The sequence below is a fragment of the Carassius auratus genome, unplaced genomic scaffold (assembly GCF_003368295.1).
Source record: "Carassius auratus strain Wakin unplaced genomic scaffold, ASM336829v1 scaf_tig00032733, whole genome shotgun sequence".
NCBI lineage: Eukaryota > Metazoa > Chordata > Actinopteri > Cypriniformes > Cyprinidae > Carassius > Carassius auratus.
In genome coordinates, this window is record NW_020526026.1 from 46,910 (window position 1) to 73,349 (window position 26,440).

At 33.3% G+C, this 26,440-nt stretch overlaps 1 protein-coding gene and 1 long non-coding RNA gene across 2 annotated transcripts in view; one reads left to right on the forward strand and one right to left on the reverse strand.

The window, feature by feature from the left end:
• LOC113081002 (interferon-induced GTP-binding protein Mx-like) overlaps positions 1-26,440 on the reverse strand; it is a gene marked incomplete at its 5' end in the record, with an annotated part of 42,404 nt that overhangs the window by 12,125 nt on the left and 3,839 nt on the right. Inside the window, one exon of the mRNA XM_026253072.1 lies at positions 25,407-25,483. Coding sequence (XP_026108857.1) covers positions 25,407-25,483 — 77 coding nt within the window. The remainder of the gene's footprint in view (positions 1-25,406; positions 25,484-26,440) is intronic.
• Positions 4,080-6,365, forward strand: LOC113081003 (uncharacterized). Its single transcript, XR_003282059.1, has 2 exons — positions 4,080-4,297; positions 5,896-6,365. It is a non-coding gene; the product is annotated as an uncharacterized LOC113081003 (long non-coding RNA).

The window sequence follows — 26,440 nt, forward strand, 5'->3', positions numbered from 1 at the left end:
CTGTGTTTCAAATCACACCCTACACCCTCATTCACTATTCCACATGAGTTTACTAATATAATCCTCCTGACAGAGAGAATGAAAATTAATGAGTGAATTCAGACAATGATCAACAGCTGCTGTTAACGAGTAGAATCACTGAAGAAAAAAAAAACATAACAAGACAAACACATGAAATACAACTGACTTCAGCCACAGCCTTAGATGAAATCAACTAAAGATTTAAACGATCAACAAACAGCTTCACCAACTTCACACATTACTAACCAGACTGACTTTATTTCTGTCAGATCAGAGAACAGAGATCAAAAGATCTTACTGAGAATTAAAGAGATTTAGATGATAATGTTACTGTTTCGTTTAGCGTCACCATTTTGGAGATCAGTGTTTGCTTTAGTTGGGCTCCTGACCATTGACCTTTGCACTTTAAATTTTGTTTTATTGCTGTATTTGTATCTTTATGATGCATCTGTTACAGGAGTATTAATTTTGATAGTCAAGTGATTATGGTTGTTTCTAACAGGCATGATCTACTAGACCGACTTAAAGTGTTACTATGATAATCAAATATTAGTTTGGTGTTGAAACATTTGAGTGAATGACACTTCAATTTTGTAAGATTGAAAAGTAGTGTGATAACCAGTATTTATGGATTTAACGACTAGTTTTAGTTAAAAAGTATTTCGGGCAGCAGTCCCCACAACACTCAAAGAGAGAAATCAACAATCAGCATATGAATCTCAACAATGGTGACAATCAAAAGGTTCATGATGCAATGCATGCTGGGTACCAGCGCAGGATAAAACTCATCCATGATTCCCAGCATGCATTGCGGCATGAATAAATTATGCCACTGAATTGTTCACTTATTTTCTTGAATTCTTATGTGCTTATAATTTTGCATTTGTTTTAATTTTTAGTAGCATGTGTTGTGATGTTCAGAACTGATCTTTTCATTTATTTTGTGGATTGTCACCATTGTTGTGATTCATACACTGATTCTTGATGTTTCTGTCTAAATTTCAGCTAAGGTTTTTTTTTTTTTATTATGAGTGAAATTTTCTTAACAGTAGTATCAATATTCAATAAGAGAAGAGACACGGGATTAGATTAGAGTATTTGTTCTTGTCAATCTATAAACAACAATATCAGATTTTTTTTTCTTCTGTGTACTTTTGTTTTGCTATAACAAGTTCCAAAGACGCATTGTTACAGCATGTAAAAAAAAAAAAAACCTTAGTTGTTGAAGAGTCACGTTCAAGAGCCCAACTAAAGTAAACACTGATCTCCATCATGGTAGTGAAAAAAAACACCTAAACCTATTTAACTCTCCATAAGTTCTTCTGTAGACATCTGACAGAAATAAAGTCAGTCTGGTTAGTAATGTGAATCTGGTGAAGCTGTTTTAGTAGTTGTTTAATCAGATCTTGAGATATTTGATGTATTCTTTTATTCAGTTGATTTCATTTAAGGCTGTGGCTGAAGTCATTTGTAGATCTTGTGTTTCTCTTTCCTTCAGTGATTCTGCAGGTGTTTATCACTAATGCTCAATCATCAATTAATCACCGAATTATCTCATTAACTTCACTGATTCAGTGTTACTCTAACACTCTGTAGTGTGCACACATTATAAGTGTTCATTTAAAACTGAGGATTTTCTTGTGGGGTTTAAAGGGTTAAAGATTTAAGATGAAGAAAAAACAGCATGAAACATAATTTAACAGTAATAAACTGTAATTAATTTACAGGAAACAAACTGTAAAAAAACAGTTATTTACTGGCACCCCTGCTGCCAGTAAATAACTGTTTTTCTACTGTTTCTTGCCGTAAATTAATGGTTGCCAGCAAAAAAAAAAGTGTTTTTCTACAGTTTTTTGCCGTCAAGTCAAGGAAAAACAGTAATATACTGTAAAATGTAAACGTCAGATTTACCAAATGAAAAAAAAGTTAATTTAACTAAAATATTTGTGAACATCCATAGAAAAAAAATAGGCAAAGTCATACACTGATAATGAGAGTAAATACTGAACTTGACTGTATTAATGTGTGTTTGCACAAGAGAGATCGTTTAGTTTAATGTAGTTTTGTTGTTCACCATTGTGCTGGAGAGTAGAGCCGGTGCTTCAGTCAATGATGAGCCACAAATTCAGATTTTCTGCTGCTTTATATAAAGGCAGTAAATGTGGAGTTGCTGATACAGTGATGATCTCTGTGTTGAGTATTTCAGCACATACATGTGTAATACAGCTGACAATGAGCCGCAGTGATTTGAGTAAAAGTCATGTATTTAGTTACTTTATTACTGCACATTAAGTGTAAGAAATATTCCTTCTCAGTGGACTCAAATGAAATATGTTCATAGTACTAACATCGTAGGAATGCTAGTTTTAAAAACTCGAACTGTTTGAAGCAGTGGGAGTGGAGTTAATTTCCATGGTAGAATTTACGGTAAAATACTGTTAAAAAATAAGAGTGGTAAATTAATGGTTAAGAGCTGTAAATTAACAGTACTTTATTGGCACCCCTGCTGCCAGAAAATTACTGTTATTTAACGGCAAAATTTTTTACAGTGTATGTTAAAAAGATACTTGATTTGCCAAAACAATGGAACTCAGAATGCAACACATCAGTCTCGAGTCAACTCCAAGTCCTCAAAGAGTTAAAGTTAACCCTCTTGGCGCCACGGTCGAGTTTACTCGACAAGATGCGGCACTGAATAAAACGGCCAATTTTGTCAAATAGGGTGTCAAATTTCATGCAACCTCCCCTGCACCAGATAGCAGACATGTAATACTTCATCTCTGACTGAAAAAAACGTCATGGTCCTATACAAAATCTCCGAGATAGAGCGCATTGAATCAGTGGGAAAAGAGCGGAGCTTGTGTGAAAGTGAGCCATTTTATCTGACCAATATTGTCAACGTCAGCGAGTATTGGCATTAGATTATTATTATTATCATTATTATTATTATCTAATGGCATCAATAAAGCTTCAATAAAGCCCCAATGAGGTGTTGGGACTTCTATTCGCGGACACTGATTCTGAAGTGGAATATCTGCATCCAGAAGATGACGGTGATATTGAAAGTGAAAGTATAGCCACCAAGCACAGATGGTGAATCCTTTGCCCAATGTAAATAAATGGTCCTTTGCCAAATGTCAGAGGTGTGAACAATGTTTGCCGGGGTCGGAGTGTTCATCGCAAAATTAGCAGGCGTGTTATTGTTGCGGGGACGAGGCGGGAGATTTTTACCGCGCTAGACATGTATATTTGTCTTCTGACCGCACCTCTCCGCAATCGCGGACACAGTATTGTAGTGGAGACTTTGTCTAATGCCACTGGGTATGTTAGACGAGGTCGAAGTATTCATAGTACAGTTAGGAGGCAAGGTGGGGAGTCGCAATGACACTGACAGTAGTCCGAGATGTGCACACTCGGCGCATGCGCGAGGCAGATCTGGCCGCGCTGCTCATAGCAGAAGCAGAGGCGATGTGACACTGGGCATAGATTTTGAACTAAACAGGTCTTGTCTACTTGTGTTTGTGTGTCATATGAATAATATATATGTGCCTCATACATGGAATCAGAGTGCCTGCATGTAGTCAACTGAAAATCCCAACCGCTAGCCTACATGCATTCGGTTTGTTTCTACCATTTATTAGTAATGATTTACACAGTTTGTTTACTACTTACTATTTACCTGAGCATTCAGTATTTTGCAATATAGCACACAGAAGGTGAGGGACATTTTTGGGGGGAAAGAAGTGATGCATTTTATCATTTAAACATGTGACTTTTCATGAAAATTCTATAATTCAAGATGACCACCCCCATATGACGTCATAATATGCAAATTAGATGGGGAAATAAAATCCCTACATAAACATTGGGTCATCCTTAATATTTTTATAATTTACAGAAGTTCTCTATCTTTTATAAATTTTACCATATAGCCTTTTGAAATTAAGATGTCAAAATCGAACGTTTTAGGAAAAAACCTCTGGCGCCTAAAGGGTTAATGAGATAATTAAGTGACTAATTAAATGATGATTGTGCATTAATGATTAACACCTGCTATGAAATCGTCTCCACCAAAAGAAAAAAACAGAAGAAACCGGACGCTCGAGAGGCATCCAGCTGCAGCCCCGCAGACTCACTTCTTGCTAGACACCAGTGGCTGGACACCAGTGGATGGACAGCAGACGTCATTTCCGTATCATCATTCACTTTTCAAATTGACGTAATTTCCGTACCGTCGTTCACTTTTCAATTTTGACGCGCCATGCAGATGTCAGCGGTAAGAAAAAATAATAAACTGTCGATGATTTATAGGTCATGTCAGAATTCAAATGTACAAACTAGCTAGTTAAAAAAATCGTCTTGTTTTCAAGGTACTGAACTCTGGTGTGCCTCAATTCTAGAGCTAACATTAGGTTGCTACCAGAGGTGGAGAGTCCAGGGGTCAGAAAGTAAAAGTCCTGCCACATTTTTGCTCCACCCATGAACTCAGCAGCTGATTTCACCAGAGGAGGAAACAAGTCATTCCTTCCAAGTCACAAACTAGTCTCAACTCAAATCCCAAGTCCTCAAAGAGTTAAAGTCAATGAGATAATTAAGAGACTAATTAAATGATGATTGTGCATTGGTGATGAACACCTGCTGTTATTGTGCGTTACAGAGGATCAGATGCTGATGTTTTATTGGTTAAAATTATGCCACCATCATGGAGATCAGTGTTTGCTTCAGTTGGGCTCTTGACCTTTGGTTTCTTATGTTAGATGTTTCTCTGTAAAAGTACATGTGCTGTTATAAAACAGTGCGATCAGTGCTGTGCAGAAAACCGTTACTAGCTGCTTTTACATGATGAAGTGATTATTAGGCATCAGCTGAAGTGCATGCTGGGTAACACCATAGTAAAAACTCCCATCATGCACTGTAGCTTGAATAATTATTGTAACCACTGTTGAGGATCATATGATAAGTGCTCATGTCTAAAATCCCGAGCCTGTACAATTTTTTCCCCCAATATTTAAGCATTACAATAATGTTTGTTTAATAGGACTTTTTTTGTAGTTCAGTAATTGCTGAACATAATTTAACAAACCAAAGAGAGACACCTTCATGAAGTTAATTAAAATGTTTTAGATGAAAAAAGGTCAATTAAATTTTCTACTTCTAGCTTTTCATTCAGCAATGTGTTATTGTTTACTACGTAACACAACCGCAAGTGTTTAAAAGCAAATTACTTTGAATTATTAAAAGGGTCAAGAGCCCAACTAAAGCAAACACTGATCTCCATGATGGTGTACTTTTTTTTTTTTCTTCCAGTTGATTTCATCCAAGGCTGTGCTTAAAGTCAATTGTAGATCTTGTGTTTCTCATTTCTTCAGTGATGTTGATTGTTAACAGCAGGTGTTCATCACTAATGCAGAATTATCATTTAATTAGTCACTTAATTATCTCATTGACTTTAACTCTTTGAGGACTTGGGATTTAACTTGAGACTTGTTTGTGACTTGAAAGGAATGACTTGATTCCTCCTCTGGCGAAATCAGCTGCTGGGTTCATGGGTGGAACAAAAATATGGCAGGACTTTTACTTTCTGACCCCTGGACTCTCCACCTCTGGTTGCTACCATAGATTTTCCAATTAAATCGTTCTTTGAGAGGTATGATTTAATATTGTAAATACGTTTTTTTTTACTTTGATGTGTGAAGATTGTACCCAGGTAACGAGATCTCATAGAACAGTCTTGGTAGAGAATAGTCTAAAATGCTAGGTTGTCTATGCACACAAAAGTTTGCTAGCTAACTATGTTTATTTTGTTTTTTGTTGAAGTAGTACTTTTCCCTATGCACGTGTTCTAATCATATTGTACATCTGTTCTTGCTTTAGGTGTGGTGAATGTCAAAAAACTGCCCCAGGCTGTAAGAGACATGTGTGTCCCTTTTAAAATTGTACAATGCAGAAATTGCAGATGTTTTTTCAAAGACTGGGTGGGGTACTGTGGAAACGGAAGATGTGGAGACCTGCAAGGGTTTTAAACAGACCCTGAATTTCCTGAGCATTGCCCAGACTGCCAGTTTTAGGGGGCAGGAATGAGGTGTGGTGTGTACAGTGTGCAATAGTCTATTTGGAACTGTTCATGTTTTATTTTCTCTTGAAATAGGGCCTGACTGTTCTGATGGTCAGATTTGACAAGTTTTACTAATTAGATTGTGTAATTTGTTTGATTGTGTAATTGTGTAATTCCAATAAATATTGCAAAACCATGAAGTGTTAATTTGATCTGGATTGTTTGGTAAATTGTCTGATCATGTGAATCTACGTATATTTTCAAAACAGAAGTGGTTACATTTACAAAAGAAAAAAAAAGAAGAAGAATTGAATATCCAAATGGGCAAGGCAAAAAACTGTGGTCAATTAACATGTACAAGTCTGTTGTATTGACAAAACGTTATAGTCCATTGATCTAGGCTGAATTTAGGACACAAAACATAGTGATATGATCTGAACAATATATATTTTCAAGGTGGTTCTTGTGAATGCAGTTTGCATGAATTATTGATGTTATAATATTAAGTATATTATTGAGAATTGTTTTATGTAAAGAGATATGATAAATATCATATTTCAATTTGCACACAGCTTTTATATTATATATTTTAAGTCATAAAAGTAAAATGACAATACGGAAAAGACGTATGCAATTAAGGCTGCAAAGAATACTGTCTATCCACTGGTGAAAACAGAAAATAAATATGCTGTCTATCCATAGGTGAAAATATAAAATAAATATGCTGTCTATCCATAGGTGAAAATATAATATAAATATGCTGTCTATCCACTGGTGAAAACAGAAAATAAATGTGCTGTCTATCCATAGGTGAAAATATAAAATAAATAGGCTGTCTATCCATAGGTGAAAATATAAAATAAATATGCTGTCCATCCATAGGTGAAAATATAAAATAAATATGCTGTCTATCCATAGGTGAAAATATAAAATAAATATGCTGTCCATCCATAGGTGAAAATATAAAATAAATATGTTGTCTATCCACTGGTGAAAATATAAAATAAATATGCTGTCTATCCATAGGTGAAAATATAAAATAAATATGCTGTCTATCCACTGGTGAAAACAGAAAATAAATATGTTGTCTATCCATAGGTGAAAATATAAAATAAATATGCTGTCTATCCACTGGTGAAAACAGAAAATAAATATGCTGTCTATCCATAGGTGAAAATATAAAATAAATATGCTGTCTATCCATAGGTGAAAATATAAAATAAATATGCTGTCTATCCATAGGTGAAAATATAAAATAAATATGCTGTCTATCCAGAGGTGAAAATATAAAATAAATATGCTGTCCATCCAGAGGTGAAAATATAAAATAAATATGCTGTCTATCCAGAGGTGAAAATATAAAATAAATATACTGTCCATCCAGAGGTGAAAATATAAAATAAATATACTGTCTATCTAGAGGTGAAAATATAAAATAAATATACTGTCCATCCAGAGGTGAAAATATAAAATAAATATTCTGTCCATCCAGAGGTGAGAACTAAATATGCTGTCTATCCATAGGTGAAAATATAAAATAAATATTCTGTCCATCCAGAGGTGAGAACTAAATATGCTGTCTATCCAGAGGTGAAAATATAAAATAAATATACTGTCCATCCAGAGGTGAGAACTAAATATGCTGTCCATCCAGAGGTGAAAATATAAAATAAATATTCTGTCCATCCAGAGGTGAGAACTAAATATGCTGTCTATCCAGAGGTGAAAATATAAAATAAGTATATCTCAATCCAGAGGTGAAAATAGGAAATAAAATTGCTGTCCATCCAGCGGTGAAAACGAAAATTAGCGGCGAAACGGAAATGATGGAGAAAATGGAAATGACGTGGGCTGTCTATCCACTGGTGTCCAGCCAGTGGTGTCTAAATTAATATTCAAGCAGCCAATCAGGGCTGGCTCTACAAATTGTACCTTAACCTTTAAAAGAAAAGGTACTGTAAATTCACAGCAATTAGTTGCCAGGAAGTTCCTGTAAAAATACAATACATTTTTAACAGTGTAATTTAAAGTACACTCTAAAAAATGTATTGTATTTTTACAGGAAACTCCAGGCAACTAATTGCCGTGAATTTACAACAAACAACATACAAGAAATATACTGTTGATTTAATACAATAAAATTTTGTGTTTATACAGCTGTGTAGTTGTGATTACAGTAGCATTAATACAATATAATGTTGTATTTTGTATTGTTGTCGTACAATCCTCAACAGTGGTGACAATCCCGAAAAAAAAAAAAAATTGCAACAATGCATGCTGGGAGCCATGAACATGTCACCATTGTTGTGTTTAATACACCAAATGTAGATGTCTGTAGTTGGTTATAAACACTGATTTGTTGATCTGATTTGTATAGCAGAAATGTTTTCTGAAAACAACAGCAGAAAAAAGAATTGCAGCAAAAGTTGAGGATCTAGAGCACAACTGAAGCAAACCCTGATCTCTATGATGGTGATCTAAAAAACAACAACATTTTAACTAATAAGTCAACATCTTAACCTCTGTGAATTCTCAATAAGAACTTCTGTAGATGCATGACAGAAATAAAATAATTCTGTTTAGTGTTACTACAAGTGAAGCTGGTAATGCTGTTTGTGGAGTTGTTTATTCAGATTTTGAGAGACTTAAAGTCTTGTATCTTCAGTTCACCTAAGACTGTGGCTGAAGAAAGTTGTAGTTTGTGTTCTTATTTCTCTTTCTTTCTTGCTTGATTACAGCAGGTGTTTGAATGACTGAGAGAATGTTACAGGAACATTTTACTAACCTTAAAATAACATTATACTAATATGGAAACTGGACCTTTTTATGTTAGAAAGAATATGAAAGTACCAGTTTTAATGCTATCCCACAATGCTTTGTGGTGTCTGTAAAATAATGATTCTACAGTGTAGTTAAAATAATATTACAGGACTGTCCATCAATTTCCCATCATGCATTTGCAGTTACAATAAAAACCATGAATACAATGAATTGTTGTAAAATATATTGTAAAATTATATCAATTGCTAACGGTGTAGTTTTGTTGTTCACCATTGTGCTGGAGAGTAGAGCCTGTGCTGCTTTATATAAACACAGTAAATTTGGATTCTCCTGATACAGTGGTGATCTCTGTGTTAAGTACTTCAGCACATACATGTGTGCTATAGCTGGCAATGGGTTGCAGTGATTTGAGTAAAAGTCATGCATTTAGTTACTTAACTATTACAAATTAAGTGTTTGTAGTTTTATATTAAGAAATATTCTTTCTCAGTGGACTCAAATAAAAGAAGTTCATAATACTAGCATCGTAGGATTGCTAGATTTTAAACTGGAACTGTTTGAAGCAGTGGGAGTGGAGTTAATTTCCATGGTAGAATTTATGGTAAAATATTGTAAAAAAAATTAAGAGTGGTAAATTAATGGTTGAGAGCTGTTGAGAGCTGCACTGTAAAAAATTTTGCCGTTAAATAACAGTAATTTTCTGGCAGCAGGGGTGCCAGTAAAGTACTGTTAATTTACAGCTCTTAACCAGTAATTTACCACTCTTATTTTTTAAACAGTATTTTACCGTAAATTCTACCATGGAAATTAACTCCACTCCCACTGCTTCAAACAGTTCGAGTTTTTAAACTAGCATTCCTACGATGTTAGTACTATGAACTTATTTCATTTGAGTCCACTGAGAAGGAATATTTCTTACACTTAATGTGCAGTAATAAAGTAACTAAATACATGACTTTTACTCAAATCACTGCAGCTCATTGTCAGCTGTAGCACACATGTATGTGCTGAAGTACTTAACACAGAGATCATCACTGTATCAGCGACTCCACATTTACTGCCTTTATATAAAGCAGCAGAAAATCAGAATTTGTGGCTCATCATTGACTGAAGAACCGGCTCTACTCTCCAGCACAATGGTGAACAACAAAACTACATTAAACTAAACGATCTCTCTTGTGCAAACACACATTAATACAGTCAAGTTCAGTATTTACTCTCATTATCAGTGTATGACTTTGCCTAATTTTTTTTTCTATGGATGTTCACAAATATTTTAGTTAAATTAACTTATTTTTCATTTGGTAAATCTGACGTTTACATTTTACAGTATATTACTGTTTTTCCTTGACTTGACGGCAAAAAACTGTAGAAAAACACTTTTTTTTTGCTGGCAACCATTAATTTACGGCAAGAAACTGTAGAAAAACAGTTATTTACTGGCAGCAGGGGTGCCAGTAAATAACTGTTTTTCTACAGTTTGTTTCCTGTAAATTAATTACAGTTTATTACTGTTAAATTATGTTTCATTCTGTTTTTTCTTCATCTTAAATCTTTAACCCTTTAAACCCCACAAGAAAATCCTCAGTTTTAAATGAACACTTATAATGTGTGCACACTACAGAGTGTTAGAGTAACACTGAATCAGTGAAGTTAATGAGATAATTATGTGATTAATTGATGATTGAGCATTAGTGATAAACACCTGCAGAATCACTGAAGGAAAGAGAAACACAAGAACTACAAATGACTTCAGCCACAGGCTTAGATGAAATCAACTGAATAAAAGAATACATCAAATCTCTCAAGATCTGATTAAACAACTACTAAAACAGCTTCACCAGATTCACATTACTAACCAGACTGACTTTATTTCTGTCAGATGTTTACAGAAGAACTTATGGAGAGTTAAATAGGTTTAGGTGTTTTTTTCACTACCATGATGGAGATCAGTGTTTACTTTAGTTGGGCTCTTGAACGTGACTTTTCAACAACTAAGGTTTTTTTTTTTTTCATGCTGTAACAATGCGCCTTTGGAACCTGTTATAGCAAAACAAAAGTACACAGAAGAAAAAAAAATCTGATATTGTTGTTTATAGATTGACAAGAACAAATACTATTATTTCTGATCTAATCCCGTGTCTCTTCTCTTATTGAATATTGATACTACAGCATGAGAAGGAACACTGCTGAGCCATAAGTTATGAAAGACTGTTAAGAAAATGTCACTCATAATAAATAAAAAAACCATTGCTGAAATTTAGACAGAAATATCAAGAATCAGCGTATGAATCACAACAATGGTGACAATCCACAAAATAAATGAACAGATCAGTTCTGAACATCACAACACATGCTACTAAAACTTAAAACAAATGCAAAATTATAAGCACATAAGAATTCAAGAAAATAATTGAACAATTCAGGGGCATAATTTATTCATGCTGCAATGCATGCTGGGAGTCATGGATGAGTTTTATCCTGTGCTGGTACCCAGCATGCATTGCATCATGAACCTTTTGATTGTCACCATTGTTGAGATTCATATGCTGATTGTTGATTTCTCTCTTTGAGTGTTGTGGGGACTGCTGCCCGAAATACTTTTTAACTAAAACTAGTCGTTAAACCCATAAATACTGGTTGTCACACTACTTTTCAATCTTACTAAATTGAAGTGTCATTCACTCAAATATTTCAACACCAAATTAATATTTGATTATTATAGCAACACTTTAAGTCAGTCTAGTAGATCATGCCTGTTAGAAACAACCATAATCACTTGACTATCAAAATTAATACTGCTGTAACAGATGCATCATAAAGATACAAATACAGCAATAAAACAAAATGTAAAGTGTAAAAGTCAATGGTCAGGAGCCCAACTAAAGCAAACACTGATCTCCACAATGGTGACGCTAAACGAAACAGTAACATTATCATCTAAATCTCTTTCATTCTCAATAAGATCTTTTGATCTCTGTTCTCTGATCTGACAGAAATAAAGTCAGTCTGGTTAGTAATGTGTGAAGTTGGTGAAGCTGTTTGTTGATCGTTTAAATCTTCAGTTGATTTCATCTAAGGCTGTGGCTGAAGTCAGTTGTATTTCATGTGTTTGTCTTGTTATGTTTTTTTTTTCTTCAGTGATTCTACTCATTAACAGCAGCTGTTGATCATTGTCTGAATTCACTCATTAGTGTTCATTCTCTCTGTCAGGTGGACTATATTAGTAAACTCATGTAGGGAATAGTGAATGAGGGTGTAGGGTGTGATTTGAAACACAGCCGCTGAGTGTCGACTTTGAACGTTGTTAATTTACGATATATAGCAGCAGGCTACTTCTCGAAAACGATGAATATTACCCAGAATGCACTGTTTTAATGAAAAACAGTATTTTACTGTCGAAATTTGGCCGTTTTTTTTACAGCGATTTTTAACAGTGCACTGTTAAAAATCGCTGTAAAAAAACGACAAAATTTTGATAGTCAAGTGATTATGGTTGTTTCTAACAGGCATGATCTACTAGACTGGCTTAAAGTGTTGCTATAATAATCAAATATGAATTTGGTGTTGAAATATTTGAGTGAATGACACTTCAATTTTGTAAGATTGAAAAGTAGTGTGATAACCAGTATTTATGGGTTTAACGACTAGTTTTAGTTAAAAAGTATTTCGGGCAGCAGTCCCCACAACACTCATCCATGACTCCCAGCGTGCATTGCGGCATGAATAAATTATGATGCTGAATTGTTCACTTATTTTCTTGAATTCTTATTTATAATTTTGCTTTTGTCTTAAGTTTTAGTAGCATGTTTTGTGAAGTTCAGAACCTTTATGTTTATTTATTTTGTGGATTGTCACCATTGTTGTGATTCATACACTGATTATTGATGTTTCTGTCTAAATATCAGCGCAGTTTTTTTTATGAGTGAAAACAGTCTTTCATAACTTAAGGCTCAGCAGTGTTTCTTATTTTGCTGTAGTGTCAATATTCAATAATATTCAATATTCTGCTTACTTTTTTTTTTTTTTTTTAGCTATAACAGGTTCCAAAAAAGCATTGCTACAGCATGTAAAAAAAAAATAGTTGTTTTAAAGTCACGTTTAAGAGCCCAACCAAAGTAAACACTGATCTCCATCATGGTAGTGAAAAAAAAAAAACACCTAAACCTATTTAACTCAATAAGATCTTCTGTAGACATCTGACAGAAATAAATTCAGTCTGGTTAGTAATGTGAATCTGGTGAAGCTGTTTTATGAGTTGTTCAGATCAGATCTTGAGAGATTTTATGAATTATTTTATTTCAGTTGATTTCAAGTCAGTTGTATTCCTTGTGTTTCTCCTTCCTTTAGTAGTTTTGTTTGTTAATAGCAGGTGTTCATCACTCATGCTCAATCATCAATTAATCACATAATTATCTCATTAACTTCACTAATTCAGTGTTACTCAAACACTCTGTAGTGTGCACACATTATAAGTCTTCTTTTAAAACTGAGGATTTTGTTGTGGGTTTTAAAGGGTTAAAAATTTAATATGAAGAAAAAACAGCATGAAACATAATTTAACAGTAATAAACTGTAATTAATTTACAGGAAACAAACTGTAGAAAAACAGTTATTTACTGGCACCCCTGCTGCCAGTAAATAACTGTTTTTTTCTACAGTTTGTTGCCGTTAAGTCAAGGAAAAACAGTAATATACTGTTAAATGTAAATGTCAGATTTACCAAATGAAAAAAAAAATAATTTAACTAAAATATTTGTGAACATCCATAGAAAAAAATGTATGCAAAGTTATACACTGATAATGAGAGTAAATACTGAACTCAACTGTATTAATGTGTTTTCACAAGAGAGATATGTTAGCTTAATGCCGTTTTGTTGTTCACCATTGTGCTGGAGAGTAGAGCCTGTGCTCCATTCAATGATGAGCCACAGTTTCTGGTTTTCTACTGCTTTATATAAAGACGCTGATACAGTGGTGATCTCTGTGTTAAGTACTTCAGCACATACATGTGTGCTATAGTTGACAATTAACTGCAGTGATTTAAGTAAAAGTCATGCATTTAGTTGCTTTACTGTTACACATTAAGTGTTTGCATTTTTATATTAAGAAATATTCCTTCTCAGTGGACTCAAATGGAATAAGTTCATAGTACTAACATCATAGGAATGCTAGCTTTTAAACTCGAACTGTTTGAAGCAGTGGGAGTAGAGTTAATTTCCATGGTATAATTTATGGTAAAATATTGTAAAAAAAAATAAATAAGAGTGGTAAATTAATGGTTGAAAGCTGTAAATTAACAGTATTTTACTGGCGGCCCTGCTGCCAGTAAATTACTGTTATTTAACGGCACAATTTTTTATAGTGTACACTGTTAAAAATCGCTGTAAAAAAACGGCCAAATTTCGACAGTAAAATACTGTTTTTCATTAAAACAGTGCATTCTGGGTAATATTCATCGTTTTCGAGAAGTAGCCTGCTGCTATATATCGTAAATTAACAACGTTCAAAGTCGACACTCAGCGGCTGTGTTTCAAATCACACCCTACACCCTCATTCACTATTCCCTACATGAGTTTACTAATATAGTCCACCTGACAGAGAGAATGAAAACTGATGAGTGAATTCAGACACTGATCAACAGCTGCTGTTAATGAGTAGAATCACTGAAGAAAAAAAAAACATAACAAGACAAACACATGAAATACAACTGACTTCAGCCACAGCCTTAGATGAAATCAACTGAAGATTTAAACGATCAACAAACAGCTTCACCAACTTCACACATTACTAACCAGACTGACTTTATTTCTGCCAATCAGAGAACAGAGATCAAAAGATCTTATTGAGAATTAAAGAGATTTAGATGATAATGTTACTGTTTCATTTAGCGTCACCATTGTGGAGATCAGTGTTTGCTTTAGTTGGGCTCCTGACCATTGACTTTTGCACTTTAAGTTTTGTTTTATTGCTGTATTTGTATCTTTATGATGCATCTGTTACAGCAGTATTAATTTTGATAGTCAAGTGATTATGGTTGTTTCTAACAGGCATGATCTACTAGACTGGCTTAAAGTGTTGCTATAATAATCAAATATTAATTTGGTGTTATAAAATATAAATATTTGAGTGAATGACACTTCAATTTTGTAAGATTGAAAAGTAGTGTGATAACCAGTATTTATGGATTTAACGACTAGTTTTAGTTAAAAAGTATTTCGGGCAGCAGTCCCCACAACACTCAAAGAGAGAAATCAACAATCAGCATATGAATCTCAACAATGGTGACAATCAAAAGGTTCATGATGCAATGCATGCTGGGTACCAGCACAGGATAAAACTCATCCATGATTCCCAGCATGCATTGCAGCATGAATAAATTATGCCCCTGAATTGTTCACTTATTTTCTTGAATTCTTATGTGCTTATAATTTTGCATTTGTTTTAAGTTTTAGTAGCATGTGTTGTGATGTTCAGAACTGATGTTCATTTATTTTGTGGATTGTCACCATTGTTGTGATTCATACGCTGATTCTTGATGTTTCTGTCTAAATTTCAGCAAAGGTTTTTTTTTTTTTACTATGAGTGAAATTTTCTTAACAGTCTTTCATAACTTATGGCTCAGCAGTGTTCCTTCTCATGCTGTAGTATCAATATTCAATAAGAGAAGAGACACGGGATTAGACCAGAAATAATAGTATTTGTTCTTGTCAATCTATAAACAACAACTTCAGATTTTTTTTCTTCTGTGTATTTTTGTTTTGCTATAACAAGTTCCAAAGGCGCATTGTTACAGCATGAAAAAAAAAAACCTTATTTGTTGAAAAATCACGTTCAAGAGCCCAACTAAAGTAAACACTGATCTCCATCATGGTAGTGAAAAAAACACCTAAACCTATTTAACTCTCCATAAGTTCTTCTGTAGACATCTGACAGAAATAAAGTCAGTCTGGTTAGTAATGTGAATCTGGTGAAGCTGTTTTATGAGTTGTTTAATCAGATCTTGAGAGATTTGATGTATTCTTTTATTCAGTTGATTTCATCTAAGGCTGTGGCTGAAGTCATTTGTAGTTCTTGTGTTTCTCTTTCCTTCAGTGATTCTGCAGGTGTTTATCACTTATGCTCAATCATCAATTAATCACCGAATTATCTCATTAACTTCACTGATTCAGTGTTACTCTAACACTCTGTAGTGTGCACACATTATAAGTGTTCATTTAAAACTGAGGATTTTCTTGTGGGGTTTAAAGGGTTAAAGATTTAAGATGAAGAAAAAACAGAATGAAACATAATTTAACAGTAATAAACTGTAATTAATTTACAGGAAACAAACTGTAGAAAAACAGTTATTTACTGGCACCCCTGCTGCCAGTAAATAACTGTTTTTCTACTGTTTCTTGCCGTAAATTAATGGTTGCCAGCAATAAAAAAGTGTTTTTTGCCGTCAAGTCAAGGAAAAACAGTAATATACTGTAAAATGTAAACGTCAGATTTACCAAATGAAAAAAAAGTTAATTTAACTAAAATATTTGTGAACATCCATAGAAAAAAAATTAGGCAAAGTCATACACTGATAATGAGAGTAAATACTGAACTTGACTGTATTAATGTGTGTTTGCACAAGAGAGATCGTTTAGTTTAATGTAGTTTTGTTGTTCACCATTGTGCTGGAGAGTAGAGCCGGTGCTTCAGTCAATGATGAGCCACAAATTCTGATTTTCTGCTGCTTTATATAAAGGCAGTAAATGTGGAGTCACTGATACAGTGATGATCTCTGTGTTAAGTACTTCAGCACATACATGTGTGCTATAGCTGACAATGAGCTGCAGTGATTTGAGTAAAAGTCATGTATTTAGTTACTTTATTACTGCACATTAAGTGTAAGAAATATTCCTTCTCAGTGGACTCAAATGAAATAAGTTCATAGTACTAACATCGTGGGAATGCTAGTTTAAAAACTCGAACTGTTTAAAGCAGTGGGAGTGGAGTTAATTTCCATGGTAGAATCTACAGTAAAATACTGTTAAAAAATAAGAGTGGTAAATTAATGGTTAAGAGCTGTAAATTAACAGTACTTTACTGGCACCCCTGCTGCCAGAAAATTACTGTTATTTAACGGCAAAATTTTTTACAGTGTGTTAAAAATCGCTGTAAAAAAACGACAAAATTTCGACAGTAAAATACTGTTTTTCATTAAAACAGTGCATTCTGGGTAATATTCATCGTTTTCGAGAAGTAGCCTGCTGCTATATATCGTAAATTAACAACGTTCAAAGTCGACACTCAGCGGCTGTGTTTCAAATCACACCCTACACCCTCATTCACTATTCCCTACATGAGTTTACTAATATAGTCCACCTGACAGAGAGAATGAACACTAATGAGTGAATTCAGACACTGATCAACAGCTGCTGTTAATGAGTAGAATCACTGAAGAAAAAAAAAACATAACAAGACAAACACATGAAATACAACTGACTTCAGCCACAGCCTTAGATGAAATCAACTGAAGATTTAAATGATCAACAAACAGCTTCACCAACTTCACACATTACTAAACAGACTGACTTTATTTCTGCCAATCAGAGAACAGAGATCAAAAGATCTTATTGAGAATTAAAGAGATTTAGATGATAATGTTACTGTTTCGTTTAGCGTCACCATTGTGGAGATCAGTGTTTGCTTTAGTTGGGCTCCTGACCATTGACTTTTGCACTTTAAATTTTGTTTTATTGCTGTATTTGTATCTTTATGATGCATTTGTTACAGCAGTATTAATTTTGATAGTCAAGTGATTATGGTTGTTTCTAACAGGCATGATCTACTAGACTGGCTTAAAGTGTTGCTATAATAATCAAATATGAATTTGGTGTTGAAATATTTGAGTGAATGACACTTCAATTTTGTAAGATTGAAAAGTAGTGTGATAACCAGTATTTATGGGTTTAACGACTAGTTTTAGTTAAAAAGTATTTCGGGCAGCAGTCCCCACAACACTCATCCATGACTCCCAGCGTGCATTGCGGCATGAATAAATTATGATGCTGAATTGTTCACTTATTTTCTTGAATTCTTATTTATAATTTTGCTTTTGTCTTAAGTTTTAGTAGCATGTTTTGTGAAGTTCAGAACCTTTATGTTTATTTATTTTGTGGATTGTCACCATTGTTGTGATTCATACACTGATTATTGATGTTTCTGTCTAAATATCAGCGCAGTTTTTTTATGAGTGAAAACAGTCTTTCATAACTTAAGGCTCAGCAGTGTTTCTTATTTTGCTGTAGTGTCAATATTCAATAATATTCAATATTCTGCTTACTTTTTTTTTTTTTTTTAGCTATAACAGGTTCCAAAAAAGCATTGCTACAGCATGTAAAAAAAAAATAGTTGTTTTAAAGTCACGTTTAAGAGCCCAACCAAAGTAAACACTGATCTCCATCATGGTAGTGAAAAAAAAAAAACACCTAAACCTATTTAACTCAATAAGATCTTCTGTAGACATCTGACAGAAATAAATTCAGTCTGGTTAGTAATGTGAATCTGGTGAAGCTGTTTTATGAGTTGTTCAGATCAGATCTTGAGAGATTTTATGAATTATTTTATTTCAGTTGATTTCATCTAAGGCAGTGGCTCAAGTCAGTTGTATTCCTTGTGTTTCTCCTTCCTTTAGTAGTTTTGTTTGTTAATAGCAGGTGTTCATCACTCATGCTCAATCATCAATTAATCACATAATTATCTCATTAACTTCACTAATTCAGTGTTACTCAAACACTCTGTAGTGTGCACACATTATAAGTCTTCTTTTAAAACTGAGGATTTTGTTGTGGGGTTTAAAGGGTTAAAAATTTAATATGAAGAAAAAACAGCATGACATATAATTTAACAGTAATAAACTGTAATTAATTTACAGGACACCCCTGCTGCCAGTAAATAAATGTTTTTCTACAGTTTGTTGCCGTAAATAAATGGTTGCCAGCAAAAAAGTTTTTTCTACAGTCTGTTGCCGTTAAGTCAAGGAAAAACAGTAATATACTGTAAAATATAAATGTCAGATTTACCAAGTGAAAAAAAAGTTAATTTAACTAAAATATTTGTGAACATCCATACAACAAAAATATGCAAAGTCAATACACTGATAATGAGAGAAAATACTGAACTCAACTGTATTAATGTGTGTTTGCACAAGAGAGATCTTGTGATATATGTAAACTGCAGTGATTTGAGTAAAAGTCATCCATTAAATTACTGTTAAGTTACTGTTTGCGGTTTTATATTACGAAAAATATTCCATTTCAGTGGACTCAGATGAAATAAGTTCATAGTACTAACATCGTAGGAATTCTAATTTTTAAACTGTTTGAAGCACACTGTTAAAAATTGCTGTAAAAAACGGCCAAATTTCGACAGTAACATACTGTTTTTCATTAAAACAGTGCATTCTGGGTAATATTTATCGTTTTCGAGAAGGTAGCCTGCTGCTATTTATCGTAAATTAGCAACCTTCAAAGTCAACACTCAGCGGCTGTGTTTCAAATCACACCCTACACCCTCATTCACTATTCCCTACATGAGTTTACTAATATAGTCCACCTGATAGAGAGAATGAAAACTAATGAGTGAATTCAGACAATGATCAACAGCTGCTGTTAACCATTAGAATCACTGAAGAAAAAAGAAACAAGACACACACAAGAAATACAACTGACTTCAGCCACAGCTTAAAACGAAATCAACCGAAGATGTATACAATCAACAAACAGCTTTACCAACTTCACTCATTACTAACCAGACTGACTTTATTTCTTTCAGATCAGAGATCAAAAGATCTTATTGAGAATTACAGAGATGTAGATGATAATGTTAGTTTATTTTAGCATCACCATTGCGGAGATCAGTGTTTGCTTTAGTTGGGCTCCTGACCCTTGACTTTTGTACTTTAAATTTTGTTTCATTGCTGTATTTGTATCTTTATGGTACATCTGTTACTGCAATGTAAATTTTGTTAAACAAGTGATTATGGCGGTTTCTGTTAGGCATGATCTACTAGAATGACTTAAAGTGTTACTATAGTAGTCAAATATTAGTTTGGTGTTGCAATATTTGAGTGAATTACACAATTTTTTTTTTTTTTTCTTACATTTTTATGATAATGAACCGTAATGTGAGAATCTGAACATATTGATTTAACAACAGTTTGAGTTTTAAATAGTTTGGCCAGCGGTGTCCGCGACACTCAAAGAGAGACATCAACAATCAGCAAATGAATCTCAACAATGGTGATAATCAAAAGGTTTATGATGCAAAGCATGCTGGGTACCAGCACAGGATAAAACTCATCCATGACTCCCAGCATGCATTGCGGCATGAATAAATTATGATGCTGAATTGTTCACTTATTTTCTTGAATTCTTATTTATAATTTTGCTTTTGTCTTAAGTTTTAGTAGCATGTTTTGTGAAGTTCAGAACCTATATGTTTATTTATTTTGTGGATTGTCACCATTGTTGTGATTCATACACTGATTATTGATGTTTCTGTCTCAATATCAGCGCAGTTTTTTTTATGAGTGAAAACAGTCTTTCATAACTTAAGGCTCAGCAGTGTTTCTTATTTTGCTGTAGTGTCAATATTCAATACTATTCAATATTCTGCTTACTTTTTTTTTTTTTTAGCTATAACAGGTTCCAAAAAAGCATTGCTACAGCATGTAAAAAAAATAGTTGTTTTAAAGTCACGTTTAAGAGCCCAACCAAAGTAAACACTGATCTCCATCATGGTAGTGAAAAAAAAAACACCTAAACCTATTTAACTCAATAAGATCTTCTGTAGACATCTGACAGAAATAAATTCAGTCTGGTTAGTAATGTGAATCTGGTGAAGCTGTTTTATGAGTTGTTCAGATCAGATCTTGAGAGATTTTATGAATTATTTTATTTCAGTTGATTTCAAGTCAGTTGTATTCCTTGTGTTTCTCCTTCCTTTAGTAGTTTTGTTTGTTAATAGCAGGTGTTCATCACTCATGCTCAATCATCAATTAATCACATAATTATCTCATTAACTTCACTAATTCAGTGTTACTCAAACACTCTGTAGTGTGCACACATTATAAGTCTTCTTTTAAAACTGAGGATTTTGTTGTGGGTTTTAAAGGGTTAAAAATTTAATATGAAGAAAAAACAGCATGAAACATAATTTAACAGTAATAAACTGTAATTAATTTACAGGAAACAAACTGTAGAAAAACAGTTATTTACTGGCACCCCTGCTGCCAGTAAATAACTGTTTTTTTCTACAGTTTGTTGCCGTTAAGTCAAGGAAAAACAGTAATATACTGTTAAATGTAAATGTCAGATTTACCAAATGAAAAAAAAATAATTTAACTAAAATATTTGTGAACATCCATAGAAAAAAATGTATGCAAAGTTATACACTGATAATGAGAGTAAATACTGAACTCAACTGTATTAATGTGTTTTCACAAGAGAGATATGTTAGCTTAATGCCGTTTTGTTGTTCACCATTGTGCTGGAGAGTAGAGCCTGTGCTCCATTCAATGATGAGCCACAGTTTCTGGTTTTCTACTGCTTTATATAAAGACGCTGATACAGTGGTGATCTCTGTGTTAAGTACTTCAGCACATACATGTGTGCTATAGTTGACAATTAACTGCAGTGATTTAAGTAAAAGTCATGCATTTAGTTGCTTTACTGTTACACATTAAGTGTTTGCATTTTTATATTAAGAAATATTCCTTCTCAGTGGACTCAAATGGAATAAGTTCATAGTACTAACATCATAGGAATGCTAGCTTTTAAACTCGAACTGTTTGAAGCAGTGGGAGTAGAGTTAATTTCCATGGTATAATTTATGGTAAAATATTGTTAAAAAAAATAAATAAGAGTGGTAAATTAATGGTTGAAAGCTGTAAATTAACAGTATTTTACTGGCGGCCCTGCTGCCAGTAAATTACTGTTATTTAACGGCACAATTTTTTATAGTGTACACTGTTAAAAATCGCTGTAAAAAAACGGCCAAATTTCGACAGTAAAATACTGTTTTTCATTAAAACAGTGCATTCTGGGTAATATTCATCGTTTTCGAGAAGTAGCCTGCTGCTATATATCGTAAATTAACAACGTTCAAAGTCGACACTCAGCGGCTGTGTTTCAAATCACACCCTACACCCTCATTCACTATTCCCTACATGAGTTTACTAATATAGTCCACCTGACAGAGAGAATGAAAACTGATGAGTGAATTCAGACACTGATCAACAGCTGCTGTTAATGAGTAGAATCACTGAAGAAAAAAAAAACATAACAAGACAAACACATGAAATACAACTGACTTCAGCCACAGCCTTAGATGAAATCAACTGAAGATTTAAACGATCAACAAACAGCTTCACCAACTTCACACATTACTAACCAGACTGACTTTATTTCTGCCAATCAGAGAACAGAGATCAAAAGATCTTATTGAGAATTAAAGAGATTTAGATGATAATGTTACTGTTTCATTTAGCGTCACCATTGTGGAGATCAGTGTTTGCTTTAGTTGGGCTCCTGACCATTGACTTTTGCACTTTAAGTTTTGTTTTATTGCTGTATTTGTATCTTTATGATGCATCTGTTACAGCAGTATTAATTTTGATAGTCAAGTGATTATGGTTGTTTCTAACAGGCATGATCTACTAGACTGGCTTAAAGTGTTGCTATAATAATCAAATATTAATTTGGTGTTATAAAATATAAATATTTGAGTGAATGACACTTCAATTTTGTAAGATTGAAAAGTAGTGTGATAACCAGTATTTATGGATTTAACGACTAGTTTTAGTTAAAAAGTATTTCGGGCAGCAGTCCCCACAACACTCAAAGAGAGAAATCAACAATCAGCATATGAATCTCAACAATGGTGACAATCAAAAGGTTCATGATGCAATGCATGCTGGGTACCAGCACAGGATAAAACTCATCCATGATTCCCAGCATGCATTGCAGCATGAATAAATTATGCCCCTGAATTGTTCACTTATTTTCTTGAATTCTTATGTGCTTATAATTTTGCATTTGTTTTAAGTTTTAGTAGCATGTGTTGTGATGTTCAGAACTGATGTTCATTTATTTTGTGGATTGTCACCATTGTTGTGATTCATACGCTGATTCTTGATGTTTCTGTCTAAATTTCAGCAAAGGTTTTTTTTTTTTTTATTATGAGTGAAATTTTCTTAACAGTCTTTCATAACTTATGGCTCAGCAGTGTTCCTTCTCATGCTGTAGTATCAATATTCAATAAGAGAAGAGACACGGGATTAGACCAGAAATAATAGTATTTGTTCTTGTCAATCTATAAACAACAACTTCAGATTTTTTTTCTTCTGTGTATTTTTGTTTTGCTATAACAAGTTCCAAAGGCGCATTGTTACAGCATGAAAAAAAAAAACCTTATTTGTTGAAAAATCACGTTCAAGAGCCCAACTAAAGTAAACACTGATCTCCATCATGGTAGTGAAAAAAACACCTAAACCTATTTAACTCTCCATAAGTTCTTCTGTAGACATCTGACAGAAAAAAAGTCAGTCTGGTTAGTAATATGAATCTGGTGAAGCTGTTTTATGAGTTGTTTAATCAGATCTTGAGAGATTTGATGTATTCTTTTATTCAGTTGATTTCATCTAAGGCTGTGGCTGAAGTCATTTGTAGTTCTTGTGTTTCTCTTTCCTTCAGTGATTCTGCAGGTGTTTATCACTTATGCTCAATCATCAATTAATCACCGAATTATCTCATTAACTTCACTGATTCAGTGTTACTCTAACACTCTGTAGTGTGCACACATTATAAGTGTTCATTTAAAACTGAGGATTTTCTTGTGGGGTTTAAAGGGTTAAAGATTTAAGATGAAGAAAAAACAGAATGAAACATAATTTAACAGTAATAAACTGTAATTAATTTACAGGAAACAAACTGTAGAAAAACAGTTATTTACTGGCACCCCTGCTGCCAGTAAATAACTGTTTTTCTACTGTTTCTTGCCGTAAATTAATGGTTGCCAGCAATAAAAAATTGTTTTTTGCCGTCAAGTCAAGGAAAAACAGTAATATACTGTAAAATGTAAACGTCAGATTTACCAAATGAAAAAAAAGTTAATTTAACTAAAATATTTGTGAACATCCATAGAAAAAAAATTAGGCAAAGTCATACACTGATAATGAGAGTAAATACTGAACTTGACTGTATTAATGTGTGTTTGCACAAGAGAGATCGTTTAGTTTAATGTAGTTTTGTTGTTCACCATTGTGCTGGAGAGTAGAGCCGGTGCTTCAGTCAATGATGAGCCACAAATTCTGATTTTCTGCTGCTTTATATAAAGGCAGTAAATGTGGAGTCACTGATACAGTGATGATCTCTGTGTTAAGTACTTCAGCACATACATGTGTGCTATAGCTGACAATGAGCTGCAGTGATTTGAGTAAAAGTCATGTATTTAGTTACTTTATTACTGCACATTAAGTGTAAGAAATATTCCTTCTCAGTGGACTCAAATGAAATAAGTTCATAGTACTAACATCGTGGGAATGCTAGTTTAAAAACTCGAACTGTTTGAAGCAGTGGGAGTGGAGTTAATTTCCATGGTAGAATCTACAGTAAAATACTGTTAAAAAATAAGAGTGGTAAATTAATGGTTAAGAGCTGTAAATTAACAGTACTTTACTGGCACCCCTGCTGCCAGAAAATTACTGTTATTTAACGGCAAAATTTTTTACAGTGTACCTTCTCGAAAATGATGAATATTCCCAAGAATGCACTGTTTTAATGAAAAAAAGTATGTTACTGTTGCAATTTGGCAGTTTTTTTACAGCGATTTTTAACAGCACTGTTAAAAATGTATTGTGTTATTACAGGAAATTCCTGCTCTGTTAGCAATTGATGTAATTTTACAATATATTTTACAACAATACACTGTATTCATGGTTTTTATTGTAAATGCAAGATGGGAAATTGATGGACAGTCCTGTAATATTATTGTAACTACACTGTAGAAGCATTATTTTACAGACACCAGAAAGCGTTGTAGAATTGCATTAAAACTGCACTGTTAAAAAATTAATTTTTGGCAGACAATGTACAAGAAATATACTGTTGCTACTGTATTTATACAGCAATGTTGCTGTGATTAAAGGTAGCATTAATACAATAAAATGTTGTATTTTGTACTGTTGTCGTACAATTCTCAACAGTGGTGACAATCCCAAAAAAAAAATTGCAGCAATGCAATGATCTCTATGATGGTGATCTCAAAATAACATTTTTCTACATTTTTTTTCCTCAGGTTTTAAGAGGGTATGTCACATATACAATTTATTTGTAATTACATAAAATTATCAAGTTTAAATTGAGTATATTCATTTGTGAAAGTATTTAATTGTAATATTGAATATCACAGTAGAGTTCAAATTAAAATCAAATACTTTATCTTCAGAATACAGTGAACTTCTTTAAAGCATGACAGAAATGTATTTTTTAAAAGTGTTGTAATTTGTACTTACAGATACAATGTATCTCATTGGAGGGTACTGGTCAAAGGATAATTTGCACACCTCTTTGAAAATATTCTGAACAATCTCTGAAAATGAAATGTATGACAAGAAGGAAATTGTTATTTAAAACTAAAAAAATATTCAATTTTAGAATTACATTGCAAATTAAAGATGTTTATATATTTACTTATTTCTGTATTTATTCATTCATTGTCTTTTTTCTGTGTGCTGTATCCATTTTAGTGTTACTCTAAAAATAAGTCACTCAATTTGTTTTACACTTAACTAAGATTTTTTGTATTTCAAATGCATAATAATTCCCAATCCATGTAGATTAAATATTTTAACAAATTAATTAACACAATGTCATTCATATGTGTCAGTCATACATGACTTAAAAGGAGTAATGTGCCTGCTAGCCTGTTCCACAACAATTGTAACTAAAGCTATTTTTTGTCTTAGAGATATGGATGTAACGATTTACACAACTGTCGAGGCAACCACTGGATTTTAATCATGATCCAAACAAAGATGCAGCATACATTCAGCATGAGTAGTTTTTAATCAAAATTAGACTCTATTATTTCAAAATCTGAAGCAAAAACGAAATGGTTTGACTTTATTCTTGTAAAACTATATAAAACATATCTAAACAAAAGCTGAATGAGATGCAGATTAACTAAGACAGCACGTGGTGCATATGAACAGCAATGTTACAATGTTTCATGGCTGCCCTCATGAACTCTTCTTTAATATCAGAGAAAAGACTAAGACAGAAGTCAAGGGTCAAGAGCCCAACTAAAGCAAACACTGATCTCTAACATGGTTACTTCAAATGAAACAATAAATCAACATCTAAACCTTAGGTCATTCTCAATAAGATCTTCTGTAGACGTCTGACAGAAATAAACTCAGTCTGGTTATTAATAAGTGGAGCTGGTGATGCTGTTTGTGGGGTTGTTTAATCAGATCTTGAGAGATTTCATGTATTTTATTTCAGTTGATTTCATCTAAGGCTGTGTCTGAAGTCAGTTGTAGTAGTT